The 13,617-nt window shown below is 47.2% G+C and overlaps 2 protein-coding genes across 2 annotated transcripts; both read left to right on the top strand.

Annotated features, from left to right (window-relative positions):
* The first annotated feature begins 2,937 nt into the window (after positions 1-2,937).
* Positions 2,938-5,675, top strand: LOC123399984. Its single transcript, XM_045094371.1, has 2 exons — positions 2,938-3,168; positions 3,379-5,675. Exon 2 carries the CDS (start codon positions 3,393-3,395, stop codon positions 5,307-5,309), a length of 1,917 nt encoding a protein of 638 aa, XP_044950306.1. The 5' UTR covers positions 2,938-3,168; positions 3,379-3,392; the 3' UTR covers positions 5,310-5,675.
* A 3,035-nt stretch (positions 5,676-8,710) lies between these two features.
* LOC123399395 lies at positions 8,711-11,095 on the top strand. Its single transcript, XM_045093811.1, has one exon. It carries the CDS (start codon positions 8,977-8,979, stop codon positions 10,870-10,872), a length of 1,896 nt encoding a protein of 631 aa, XP_044949746.1. The 5' UTR covers positions 8,711-8,976; the 3' UTR covers positions 10,873-11,095.
* The last annotated feature ends 2,522 nt before the right edge of the window (positions 11,096-13,617 follow it).

Here is a 13,617-nt window from a genome sequence, read left to right as displayed (position 1 = left end):
TTCTTCAACACCGTAGGCTACAATCACCATTACTAGTCCTCGAATCTCGGTTTTCATGACATTCTCCGCCTTTGCCTTTACCATAAAGAAAAATATCTTCTGATGGAAATGTTGGAAATATGCCCTAGAGGCAATAATAATATGGTTATTATCATATTTCCTTGTTCATGATAATCGTCTATTGTTCATGCTATAATTGTATTAACAGGAAACAGTAATACATGTGTGAATAAATAGATCACAATGTGTCCCTAGCAAGCCTCTAGTTGGCTAGCTCGTTAGTCAATAGATGATCATGGTTTCCTGATCATGGGCATTAGATGTCATTGATAACGGGATCACATCATTGGGAGAATGATGTGATGGACAAGACCCAATCCTAAGCCTAGCACTAGATCGTATTGTTCGTATGCTAATGCTTTTCTAATGTCAAGTATCTTTTCCTTCGACCGTGAGATTGTGCAACTCCCGGATACCGTAGGAGTGCTTTGGGTGTATCAAACATCACAACGTAACTGGCAGACTATAAAGGTGCACTACGGGTACCTCCGAAAGTGTCTGTTGGGTTGGTACCAATCGAGATCGGGTTTTGTCACTCCGTGTCACGGAGAGGTATCTCTGGGCCCACTCGGTAGAACATCATCATGAGCTCAATGTGACTAAGGAGTTAGTCACACGATAACGTGCTACGGAACGAGTAAAGAGACTTACCGGTAACGAGATTGAACAAGGTATAGGTATACCGACGATCGAATCTCGGGCAAGTTCTATGCCGACAGACAAAGGGAATCGTATACGGGATTGATTGAATCCTTGACATCGTGGTTCATCCGATGAGATCATCGTGGAGCAAGTGGGAGACACCATGGGTATCCAGACCCCGCTGATGGTTATTTGCTAGAGAGGTGTCTCGGTCATGTCTGCCTGTCTCCCGAACCCGTAGGGTCTACACACTTAAGGTTCGATGACGCTAGGGTTATAGGGAATTATTATACGAGGTTACCGAAAGTTGTTCGGAGTCCTGGATGAGATCCCGGACGTCACGAGGAGCTCCGGAATGGTCCAGAGGTAAAGATTGATATATAGGACGGATGGTTTTGGACACCGGAAGTGTTTCGGGCGTCACCGGTAATGTACCGGGACCACCGGGACCACCGGAGGTGGCCCCGGGGGACCACCGAAGGGGGGCAACGACCCCGGGAGGTAAGGTGGGCCAAGTGGGGGTGGGAACCAGCCCCTAGGTGGGCTGGTGCGCCTCCCCACTCAGCCCAATGCGCAAGGGAGAGAAAAAAAGGGGGGCAAACCCTAAGCCAGGTGGGCCTAAGGCCCACCAGTTGGTGCGCCACCCCCTCCTCCCCCTTCTGGCCGCCGCACCTCCCATCTGGGGGGGCTGCGCACCCCCTAGGGTGGGAACCCTAGGGGTGGCACCCCCTCTCCCCTTCCCCTATATATAGTGGGCACTTTTGGCCATTGAGAGATAGACTTTTCCCTCTCCCTCGGCGCAGCCCTGCTCTTCTTTCTCCTCCTCTCTGCCGGTGCTTGGCGAAGTCCTGCCGGGAGACCTCGTCTCTCCATCGACACCACGCCGTCGTGCTGCTGGAGTTCTTCCCCAACCTCTCCCTCCTCCTTGCTGGATCAAGGTGCGGGAGACGTCACCGGGCTGCACGTGTGTTGAACGCGGAGGTGCCGTAGTTCGGCACTAGATCGGAATCGCTGCGAGTACGACTCCATCAACCGCGTTCTAGCAACGCTTCCGCTTAGCGATCTTCAAAGGTATGAAGATGCTCTTACCCCTCTCTCGTTGCTGGTCTCTCCATAGGAAGATCTGAATATGCGTAGGAAAATTTTGAATTTATGCTACGTTACCCAACAGGAAATAGATAGCAGAGCTTCGCCGCTCCCTCCTTAACGAAGAACCAATGAGAACGACTGAATTCCACCCGATCCAGCAAACTTCATGCATAACACGCCCATGGGAGTTCGTCGGCGGAGCCTTCCGAAGCCCACCACTCCGGCCAGATCAGCAAGTACAAGCATCAGGCAGATTTTTGTCTTGGTGTAAGAGGAACCCTAGGACCACCGCCTTTATTCAAGCACACCAGCAGGCCCCACGTCGCTGGCCAGCTTCCGGCAAATAGATCGAGTGGATTAAGGCGTGTTTGGTTACAGGGACTTAGAACTTATAAGTCTCTTTAAGTTTCATCTAAACCAAACATGAGGGACTTATAGGGACTTAAAGTGTGCATTTGTGACTTATGAAATAAGACTCTCAAGGAGAGTCTTATAGGGACTTATAGTTGTAATATGGTCTTTTTGTCCATGTTAAGTCCTAGAAACCAAACGAGTAAGAACTTTTTAGGAACTTAGGACTTATAAGTTGGGACTAAAAAAAGTCAAAGGACTTATGAACCAAACAGGCCCTTAGACACAAGTGACAGCGACACTAGGAGGGCTCGAGCGCACCCTAGCTAGGCATGCAAAGTAGCTAACTGTACATGAATGCAGCAAATTCACCTTAAGACTCAATTTATTGGAGAAAATGAGGTTAACACTATTCAACGGATCAGATCCGGGAATGAACTTTGTAAAAAATTGTTCCATATCCCTCCGGGTTGTATTTTGGATGCTATAAACTTGGATTTGCCCGAGATCGTTGAATAAATGAATGCAACACTTCCAACTCAAAAACAAACAAAAAAGACCAGTTGGCAATTAGGCGATTTTTCTTGCATTTCACACCTGCAGGGCAAAATCATACTACCGCCCATGCCATGCATCTAAACTGGATCAAGGCTATAACGTTTTACTATAATTTAAATTCCTTGCTAATCCAACCGCCCACGTTACAGCTAGCTGGCAGGGATCCAATGCGAGTAAACTAAACGGAGGCCAAGTCTGTATGTTATACTTATCTCCTGGGATTGGGAAGTCGATCCTGTCGGCCCTTTCATAGTTACTTGCTCGGGCATTGACTTGGAGTTCGATCATTGCCAATTTGCCGGTCGACCGAATACACTCTCAATTCTCAAATGTACAGCAGAAAGGCTTGATCTGCTGTTCTCCTTCTCCATCGCCTTTGCTACATCCAGCTTCCTGGTCAACCTCGAATTGATCCGGCTGTTGGGCTCCGCTCATCGCTGCTCTCTCTTCACCGGCTGGTCTCCTCGTGTGAGTCAAACCAAGCTACTCGCTATGTGTTCTTCTTTTAGATCCATATATATACTTCCCTTGTATACATATGATTAGCTACACATGGGTAGCACTAATCTGTAGTTGTTGATGTGATTAGCTCTCTCTCTCTATCTATCTATCTATCTTTCTCTCTCCGGTCTGCGCGCGCTGATGTGATTAGCTATACATGTTCCTGTACCTTTTCAGTGGACGGGGCATCAATGTCAGGAGGAGCAGGAGGAGGACTGGTGGTGCGTGTGTGGAAAGAATGGGGGATCCAGATATTGGTTGTCACCAGCTTCCTGCTTCAGCTCGTCCTCCTTGTCTTCGGTGGGTTCCGGCGGCGCAGTTACTCAGGCGTGCTGCTGACCTTCCTCTGGCTGTCGTACCTGATGGCCGATAATGTTGCGGTATATGCCCTTGGGCACATGGCCCTTGAGAGCAGGCCGCAAGATGATGCCGGGCTTGTGGCGTTCTGGGCGACCTTCTTTCTGCTCCACCTGGGTGGCCAGGACACCATCACTGCCTTCTCCCTACAGGACAACCAGGTATGGAGACGCCACCTGCTGACTCTCCTAGTGCAGGCATCGGGAGCCGGTTATGCCATCTACCGGTACACCATACCGGGTACCTGGACCTTGGTCTCAGCCACCATAGTGATGTTCATAGTGGGTTTCCTCAAGTACGGGGAGAGGGTGTGGGCTCTCCAAAGAGGCAACAGTAGTGACACTTTTGCTTTGTTGGAAGTTTACCCCAAAACTTCTCAAGAACGGGATAACATGTTGAAGATCAGAGCTAAGATGGATAGAGAGGAGCTTATTCTATTCGATGCTCATTACATGTTCCATTTTTGTGCGTGTGAATTAATATTTATCAATGTCAGCATGCAAAGGTGGGCATATACAGACATGTACGAACGCATCAGGGACCCAGTTATCCGTTATTTAGACCCCCTTATGCCTCTGCCTTATGAATACAACATGGACATGTATGACCTGGTCGAGGCGGAGCTCTCCCTCCTGTACGACATGTTTTACACTAAGGCGCAGGTGGTTCACACTTGGCAAGGCTGCTTGATCCGTGTCATCTCACTGCTTGGCACCGTGGGCGCATTCTTGTTGTTCCGTCTTGACGATGGTAAAGGTACTCACAGCAGAGTAGATATCTCCATCAGTTACGTGCTATTGGTTGGGGCCATCGTTCTGGAAACCATATCAGTGTTCAGAATTGTAGGATCAACATGGACGTGTCATTACTTGCACTGTCAGGGATGGAACCGAGCTAACGCTATGGTTTTGAGCATTCGTCGTCTTCTCAAGGTGGGAAGACAAAGAAAATGGATGCACTCCATAGGGCAACATAATGTGTTGGACTACTGCACCCGTGACCAAACCAAGTGCACAAACATGATCGAAGAGGCAAGTACTGCACTTAAAAAGTGGCGGAGAAAGGTCAAATTCTCAGTTAATACGAAGATCACGATGAAGTTCAAGGAGCTAGTGTTGCGACAGGTAGTGGAAACAATGACTGCTCATTCTAGGTCATGGAGTATCCTGGATGCACCGGGAGAATATGTGCTAACGGAATACGGAATCTGGGGTGATATGGGCTTTTCTGTGAAGGGCAGGGATTTCGCCCATTGCATTCTCATCTGGCAAGTTGCAACCGACATTTACTTTTGCTGCTGTGATGACAGCCAGCATCAAAGTAGGCGCCTCAACGCTGAAGAGGACGATAAACTCCTTGTAGAGGCAATAAAGGTTTTATCTAACTACATGGGTTTTTTAATGATACACCCAAGCTTACTGCCCGGCGGAGTTCCAAGCGATTTTACCATCAATGATTTGGAGGAGCTGTGGAAGACCAGTAAATGTTCTACTAACAGGGAGTTTGCAAGGTCATTACTTGACCATAAAAGGGATGCTCCTTATATATCTCTTGCTTGTGAGCTGCTTGGAAACAAAATGAATTTCTCGATGCTGCAAGTCATCTTCGAGGTGTGGGTGGAGTTCCTGTGCTATGCAGCCCACCACAGCAGCCCTATTTCCCACTGCGGACAGCTTGGCAGGGGCGGTGAGTTCCTCACTGTTATCCGCCTCGTCATAGATCACATCCAGCTATTTCAAAGGCGTACGTAGTTATCAGAGGCTTCCAAGTGACGCTGACAACTTATAGGAGAGGTTCATCTCATATACCTTGTTGATTTATATGCCTCGAATGTAATGTACTTCCTCTTTTTATCTTATATTTTATATTTATAGGAGACATTTTAGATCACTAAAGTAGCATAGATCACTTATCTCATATTTATGGGAGTAGTATCTATGCTACACTTTTTTTTTAAATCTTTTTGAGCTTGCTACCATTTTTATTGGAATAACAGCATGGGCTACTCTATTACATCTGATGTTGATTTCTAAGCCTCGAATGTGAGATCTATGCTACCCATTTCTATTGAAATGGTAACTCTGTTTTTGTGTTCATGGAATAGCAATATGAGTTCCTGTGTCATTCATGTTGATGTTCTTTATTGGATTTGTTTCTCTTCTGTTTTCTGGAAAACTTGTGAGTGATTTAGCCCGCTGGTTTGTGTTGCTGATACAAAACTAGCAGTAGTTGTCACAGATGTGAGGGTGTACTCTTTTCTTAGTGTGCTGAGATTGTCCAAGAAATAAAATTTCGAATTTCATAAGTACTCATATCACCCTATTACAAATAACTAGCTAGGTCCGAGAAACATCATTAATTATTTTAATATTTAATGACTTCGAGATATATTTATTATAGTACTTCCTCTGTATCAAAATATAATATGTTTTTTTGATACGAAGGAAGTATTCATTTAGGACAGTAAAACTGGGCACGTAGGAAGCCTCTCATGCCCCCATACACCAGAGCCGTTCATTTTCACAGTCTGGCCATTTTCTGACCGTTGAATGGATGTACATCAGTCATTCAACGCAACACATGGTGTTGTTGTCCTAATGGGCTGCGCTCCACAAACAACTGTCCGAAGAGAGTCAAGCTGGCGCGAGATGGCGGAACTCTGTGTATAGAACTCATTAATAGAAAAGTCACCTTGCTGAAGTGCATGCTCCTAACGCACCACAGATAAGTAGAGAGCATCATCAGAGGGCTGATAGCGTTGACAGAGATAAGACCACATTGTTGCAACAATACCGAGACCCATGAACTCTGAGGCAAACTGAGGGAGAACACTCGCAGTGCGTACAGCAGCAGCCCGATCATCATCGTTGCACCATTGAGTGTAAGCAGACAGATCATTACGGTAGACAGAAAGAGCATCTGAATAAGCAGATACCTGTTGATCATAGGGATCAACAGCGGCATCATTGAGAGCCTTGGCTGCATCCCGATCAGCCTAGGAAGCATCAGCAGCCAGAACAAGCAGCACCGACGGGATAGGAGCCACGGGAGCAACAGGACATGACGGACAGGGGAGCTCACCAGAGAGAACACCCCACAGCAGAAGACCGCGCACGTGGATACGCATGAAGCTCACAAACTCAGCATAGTTGGTGCCATCGAAGATCACCGAGCACCGAGGAACGGCAACATAGCTTCAAGAAGACATGCTAATCTCCCTCTTCTTCTCTCTTTTTTTTTCTTTTTTTCTTTTTTTTTTGACAGGGTCAACCCAGCCGATCCCGATCTGGATCGGGCCCGAGCAGAGAGCGGCGATGGCGGCGGCGGCTACCAGGCGATCGAGCAAGGAGGGACCAGGCGAAAGAGGCAGCAGCCAGGAGAAGTGGCAGCAGCCGGCGGAGGCAGGAGGTCACCGGCAGTGACTGGGCGAGGCAGGCGCCGGTGGGGTCGAGGCAAGTGGCGGCCGTGGCAGAGGAGGGGAGTGGCGTCCGGGTGAGCGTCGGTCGAACGCGTAGGCTGCGACGGCGGCGGCAACTCCAAGCGAGGTCGTGCATGGAGCGGCCGCCGACGGTGAATCCAGGCGTGGGCAGGCTGACGGGGGCCAGTGGCGATAGAGCCTGGCGGGACGGGGACTGGGGAGCAGCGACGGCGGATCCAGGCAAAAGGTATCCGGCAGAGGGCGCTGGAGCAACCGAACGGAGGAGGGCCGACGAGGTGGCCGGAGTGACCGGAGCTAGCGGCGTCTGTGGAGGTGGAGCACGCGAGTTGCGGGCGTGGGGAGGAAGAACGTAAGCAACTGATACCATGTTAGGAATGGGAAAATAACATTCACAGAGGGCTAAGGGCTAGTACATATACATGTGGTAAAAGACAAGAAACCCCTCATATAATGGGGATATACAGTAAAGGGACTATACACATGTTAACACCTCCTTGTCCTTGATACCCTGTCACATGACTATGCTTCGGACCTTTGGAACAACTTGGTGCCTTCGAAAGAGAGATATTTTACTTGGCTAGTGATGTGTGATCGCTGTTGGCTGGACCGCTGATCGATTGGCGAAGAGAGGTACGCAGCACCCTGCTTGTTGCATACTCTGCGGTCAGGATGATGAAACAATGGATCATGTTTCAGTTCAGTGTTCTTTCGCGAGAAAATTTTGGTTCCTGTTCTACGTCGATTCGGTTTGCAAAGGCTCAATCCGAGTCAGCTCGATACGGTCAGAGGATGGTGGTGCTCTCGGCCGATCCCCACTCTTCAAGTTTGCAAAAGAGAACCGGCGACGATCAAGATTGTGGCCGTGGGTCTCCGAAGGTTATCACTGGAAAGAAATGCCTGTGTGTTTGAAGGGAAGATCTCCAACATCCAGAGAGTGGTCACAGCAGGGGCGGACGAGCTCAAACTTTGGATCTAGGCACGACAGCAGACGGCAGGTGTACGGGAGGAGTAGGTATATATAGCTTTGCCGTAGCAGTGGAGTTGGAGGTTGACATTTTTCACGTTCTGAACTGAACCTTTAGGATACAAGAGTCTCTTCTTGTTTCCTCAGCAGCTCTCTGTAACCATTTCCCCTCTCGCCTAATGAAAATGACAGGCGACAAATTGTTGCTTGTTCTTGAGAAGAAAACATCTGGTCTGTACGGTTTTCCAAGGTCACTCTCCGCTAAGACTGTGGGGAGTATTTCAATGTTTTTTTTCTCTCGACAGGAACTGACATGATAGTATCCTCGGCATTTTCACTTTACTGAAAGTTAACTCGTACATTCTTTCTGAAGAAATTTGAGGGTTCGGTTAGAGATGCCCTAAATTGTGTGCACCAACCAATTCGACCAAAACACTCAATTTACTTGAGAAATAAAATATGGTTAACGCATTACAGTGGATAAGATCGGTGGGCAATTAGGAAACGGATCACATGATACCACCCATGCCATGCGTCTAATTAAACAGGGTCAAGGCTTATCGTCTTACTACTTTATAATCTAAATTCCTCACTAATCCAACCACCCACGTAACAACTAGCTGGCAGGAATCAGAAACGAGAAAATTAAACTGGGGTCAAGTCTTTTGTTTATTTTCTGGCAAGTCGTTCTTGCACCTTCTTCCTGCGACAGACCTGGTGTTGGATCACTACATTGCCAGTAGACCGAACACACTTTCAAACCGCAACTGAAAAGCTCGATCTGCTACTCTCCATCGCCCTTGCTACACCCCAGCTTTCTGATCATCCTCCAAAGTGATCCGGCTCATCGCTGCTCATCCCACCGGCTGGTCTCCTTCTAGTGTAAGTCAAACCAAGCTCACTATATCTTCTTCTTCTAGATCCATATACCTTGTATCCCTTGTATAAATGTGATATATTTGTTGTGAAGAGGCGTTCTATTGGTCATGTATGCTTTTTAGTGGATCACACATCAATGGGAGGAGGAGGACTTGTGGTGCGTGTGTGGAAAGAATGGGGAATTCAGATCTTGGTTGTCGCCAGCTTCCTGCTTCAGCTCATCCTCCTCGTCTTCGGTGGGCTCCGGCGGCGCAGCTCCTCTGCCAGGCTGCTGGCCTTCCTCTGGCTGTCATACCTGATGGCCGATAACATCGCGGTCTATGCCCTTGGGCACATGTCCCTTGAGAGCAGGCCGGGAGATGACGGGCTCGTTGCGTTCTGGGCAACCTTCTTTCTGCTCCACCTCGGCGGCCAGGACACCATCACTGCCTTCTCCCTAGAGGACAACCAGCTATGGAGGCGCCACCTCCTGACTCTCGTAGTGCAGGCATCGGGGGCCGGCTACGCCATCTACCGGTACACAATACCCGGTACCTGGACCTTGGTCTCGGCCACCATAGTGATGTTCATAGTGGGTTTCCTCAAGTACGGGGAGAGGGTGTGGGCTCTCCAAAGAGGCAACAATGGCAATTTTGCTTTGTTGAAAGTTCACAGCAAAACCTCCCAAGATCGGCCTGAAATCTTGAAGACCACAGCTAAGATGGATAGAGAGGAGCTGATCTTATTCGAAGCTCATTACATGTTCCAATTTTGTATGTGTGCATTCATCAACGTCAGCCTGGAAAGATGGTCCAACGACACTGTTCGCAGTTATCTACAGACCGGTCTGCCTCTGCCGTATAAACTCAACACGGACATGCTGTATGACCTGGTCGAGGCAGAGCTCTCCCTTCTGTACGACATGTTTTACACTAAGGCACAAGTGGCTCACTCTTGGCAAGGCTACTTGATCCGTGCCATCTCACTGCTTGGCACGGTGAGCGCATTCTTGTTGTTCCGTCTTGACGACGGTAAAGGTGCTCACAGGAGAGTAGATGTCTCCATCAGTTACCTGCTATTGGTTGGGGCCATCATTCTGGAAACCATATCAGTATTTACAATTGTAGGATCAACATGGACGTGCAGCTACTTGCGCTGTCAGGGATGGAACCGAACTAATGCTATGGTTTTGTGGATTCGACGACTTATCAAAGTGGGACGCCAAAGAAAATGGTTGCACTCCATCGGGCAACATAGTGTGTTGGATTACTGCACCCGTGACCAAACCAAGTGCACAAAAATGATCGAAGAGACAAGTACTGTACTTAAAAAGTGGCGGAGAAAGGTGAAGTTCTCAGTTTATACGAAGATCACGATGAAGTTCAAGGAACTAGTGTTGGGACAGATAGTGATAACAATGACTGATCATTCTAAGTCATGGAGTATCCTGGATGGACCCGGAAAATATGTGCTAACGAGATACGAACTCTGGGGTGATATGGACTTTTCTGTCAAGGACAGGGATTTCGCCCATTGCATTCTCATCTGGCAGGTTGCAACCGATATTTACCTTTGCTGTTGTGATGACAACCAGCATCAAAGTAGGTGCCTCAATGCTGAAGAGGATGATAAACTCCTTGTTGAGGCAATAAAGGTATTATCTAAGTACATGGGTTTTTTAGTGATACACCCAAGCTTACTGCCCGGCGGAGTTCCAAGCGATTCTACCATCAATGATTTGGAGGAGCTGTGGAAGAACAGAAAATGTTCTACTAACGGGGAGTTTGCAAGGTCATTACTTGACCATAAAAGTGATGATCGGCCTTATATATCTCTTGCTTGTGAGCTGCTTGGAAACAAAATGAATTTGTCGATGCTGCAAGTCATCTTCGAGGTGTGGGTGGAGTTCCTGTGCTATGCAGCCTACCATGGCACCGGTATTTCCCACTGTATACAGCTTGGCAGGGGCGGTGAGTTCCTCTCTGTTATCCGCCTCGTCATCGATCACATCGAGCTATTTCAGAAGCATAAGGAGAAAAGCTTCAACTCGTGATGACCACCTATATGTTGATTGATATGCCTCGGATGTAATGCAGTATCTATGCTACCCAGTTCTATTGGAATAATGACTGTTTTTTTGTGAGCAAGGAACACCATATGAGTTACTCTATCTATCTATAATCTGCTATTGATTTCTATGCCTCGAATGTAATGTAATATCTATGCTGCCCATTTGTATTGGAACAATAACTCTGTTTTTGTGAGCATGGAACAATAATATGAGCTTCTCTATCATCCTTGTTGGTGTTCTTTATTGTATTTCTTTCTTTTTAGTTTTCTGAAAAACTTAAAAGTGCCCCGTTGATTACAGTCGTCAGTTGCTGTTTGTGCTGTTGATAAGTACTACTCCCTCCGATCCATAATAATAGATAGTTCCTACCACTCCAAAAATGAAGTAAAGAGCAGAGGCACAGTTGAATTTTCAGTAACACACATAATTCATCTATTTAGTAAATTTATTTTTCATTTCAGATTGACATCACGGCAATTTCAACATATGCACCCACACACAGCAGGAGATCTTTATCACCTTGTGATCAGTCTGGGCCTTTGCATCCATCACCAAACTGCTCATCACCCGGGATTGCAGGATCAGGTCTCTCCTCCACTGCAGCTGATGAAGTTTCTGGCTGCTGCAAAATGCAATGAAGCCATGAAAGAAAGTAAGTAAATTATTACTAGTTTCCAGCAGCGGTGAGAAGTGAGAGCACCTACCTATAACAAAGCACACAAAAATCAAATACGCCATTTCGGTCTAAAATCAAGTGGATGAGTGATGTTCATGCGCCAATTTCAGTCTAACTCGTTATGAATAGATAATATCCAATCCCCTTAGCCTTAGCCATAGCATACAGAATCAAAATGGCGATAACAATATATGCCTAAATGAAATAGATTATGTACTAGTACTACTACCGAATTGTCTCTGGCAAGAACATATCTTATAGGTTGGTGAACCACTGAAACATCACAAGTAGATCCCTAAGGCAAATCTCCCAGGAGCACTAAAAATTCAAGAATTGAAGTGAATCAGCACCTTGCAGTGGCTGTTGCTCGGCCGATTCTCCACGGACGACCCGTCAGCTGGCGCTCAGTGATCGATGTGTACGGCGGCGACCTTGCTCGAGGACGAACTTGCTCGATTCTCGAGGAAGACGGCGAGGCGAGGACGATATAGGTAGCCCACAACAAGGCCCTCGTCAGGCCCGTGATAGCAGATATACCGGGCCGGGCTCCTTTGCCTGCCGTTTTCTCACTCCGTCTATGGGCGGGTTTGCATCGCCAATGTGTCTCCCCTACCCATGGGCTCTCGACATGCTGTTTTTCTTTAAAAAAAAAACTGAACCATGCTATGATTCTCAAAAATAAAAAGAGCCGAACAATTTTTAGTAAGAAAAAAGGCTGAACCTGGCTGCAGTTGTAAGAAAAGCTGAAGCATCTTTGTACGGGGTTCAATCTTATTCACCGTCAATTATGACAGTACAACGAACACCGGAAACAACAAAAATTACATTCAGATTTATAGACTGCCTAGCGACGATTAGAAGCACTGAAGCGAGACGAAGGTGCGCCGCCGTCAACATCCCTCCCTAATCGGAGCTGGACAAAACTTGTTGTAGTAGACAATCAAAAAGTCATCGTGCTAAGGCCACATGGGACCAGCGCACCAGAGTAGAAATCACCATCGATGAAGAGAAGCGTAGATAGGAAAGATCCAATCTGAAGACACAAGAACATAGACGAATGAAGATCACATCTGAGCGGGTCCACTAAAGACAACCACCGATCGAATCATGTAAGATCCGTCGGAAACACACCTCCACAGACACTTCGATAATATAACACTAGTCGCACCGTCGAGACCCTTAGACCGAATCATGTAAGGAGAACCTTATTCCATCTCCAGGGATCCGTCGCCACCTCGTCTTTCTGGGCAGGACACAAATCCTAAACGAACAGAAAAGATAACTAAAAACTAAGGAGGAGCTCTCTCGTCGGCAAGGATCGTGATCCACTGCGTGCTCCATGGCCTAATGCCATAGGAGATGAGGTATATATGTGGCACCATCGAGGAGGCAAGAAACCCTAGTCTCACTAGCATAAGTTTCTCGCAAAATTAAACAAATCTGTGAGAACCTTCCTTCATAAAAAAATAACATGAATATGATTATGGCTTCGGTTGTTACCCCTTATACTCGAGAGCACGGGCATGATGGTTCTCATCGAAAGAAGGTCAAGTCCCGTATACACACGCCCATTTTTCTCATCATCGGTCATCCTAACATAATTTCTAATTTTAATCAATTATGTGACAACATCATCCATATATATCCATACATATATCCATACAAATTGCAAACATAGGGAATATAAAAAACACATCCTCACACTTGCATATATTCATCCGTTCATTCATGATAATTGAGCGGATACTTGCCTCAAACTGCCCACCTGGGCGACTCAAACCGTCCTCAAACATTCAGGTTGTCCAACACCCCCTCGTATCTAGGCCAAATGTAGGACGGATATAAGACAACCCGAACGTATCCGCCAAGTTAGCCCTACCCATCGCCAACCCCGATTCGTCCCCACAAAATACCCCAAATCAAAAACCTTACGCTCACTTCGCTCTGCTCAAGCTCCGTCTCTTCTCCTCCCCTTCTCCGATTCGATCCATTCTAGTCATGGGCAAGCATGTTGAGCTCCTCCATCTGCTCCGACGACGATGTTGTCGAAG

Source organism: Hordeum vulgare, chromosome 5H (genome assembly GCF_904849725.1).
Source record: "Hordeum vulgare subsp. vulgare chromosome 5H, MorexV3_pseudomolecules_assembly, whole genome shotgun sequence".
In the NCBI taxonomy this organism is placed as follows: Eukaryota; Viridiplantae; Streptophyta; class Magnoliopsida; order Poales; family Poaceae; genus Hordeum; species Hordeum vulgare.
This window is presented reverse-complemented; position numbering and strand designations above follow the sequence as displayed.

What these genes read in the sequence shown, in the direction of transcription:
- LOC123399984 (XM_045094371.1), top strand. Translation starts at nt 3,393, where the DNA reads ATGTCAGGAGGAGCAGGAGGAGGACTGGTGGTGCGTGTGTGGAAAGAA.
- LOC123399395 (XM_045093811.1), top strand. Translation starts at nt 8,977, where the DNA reads ATGGGAGGAGGAGGACTTGTGGTGCGTGTGTGGAAAGAATGGGGAATT.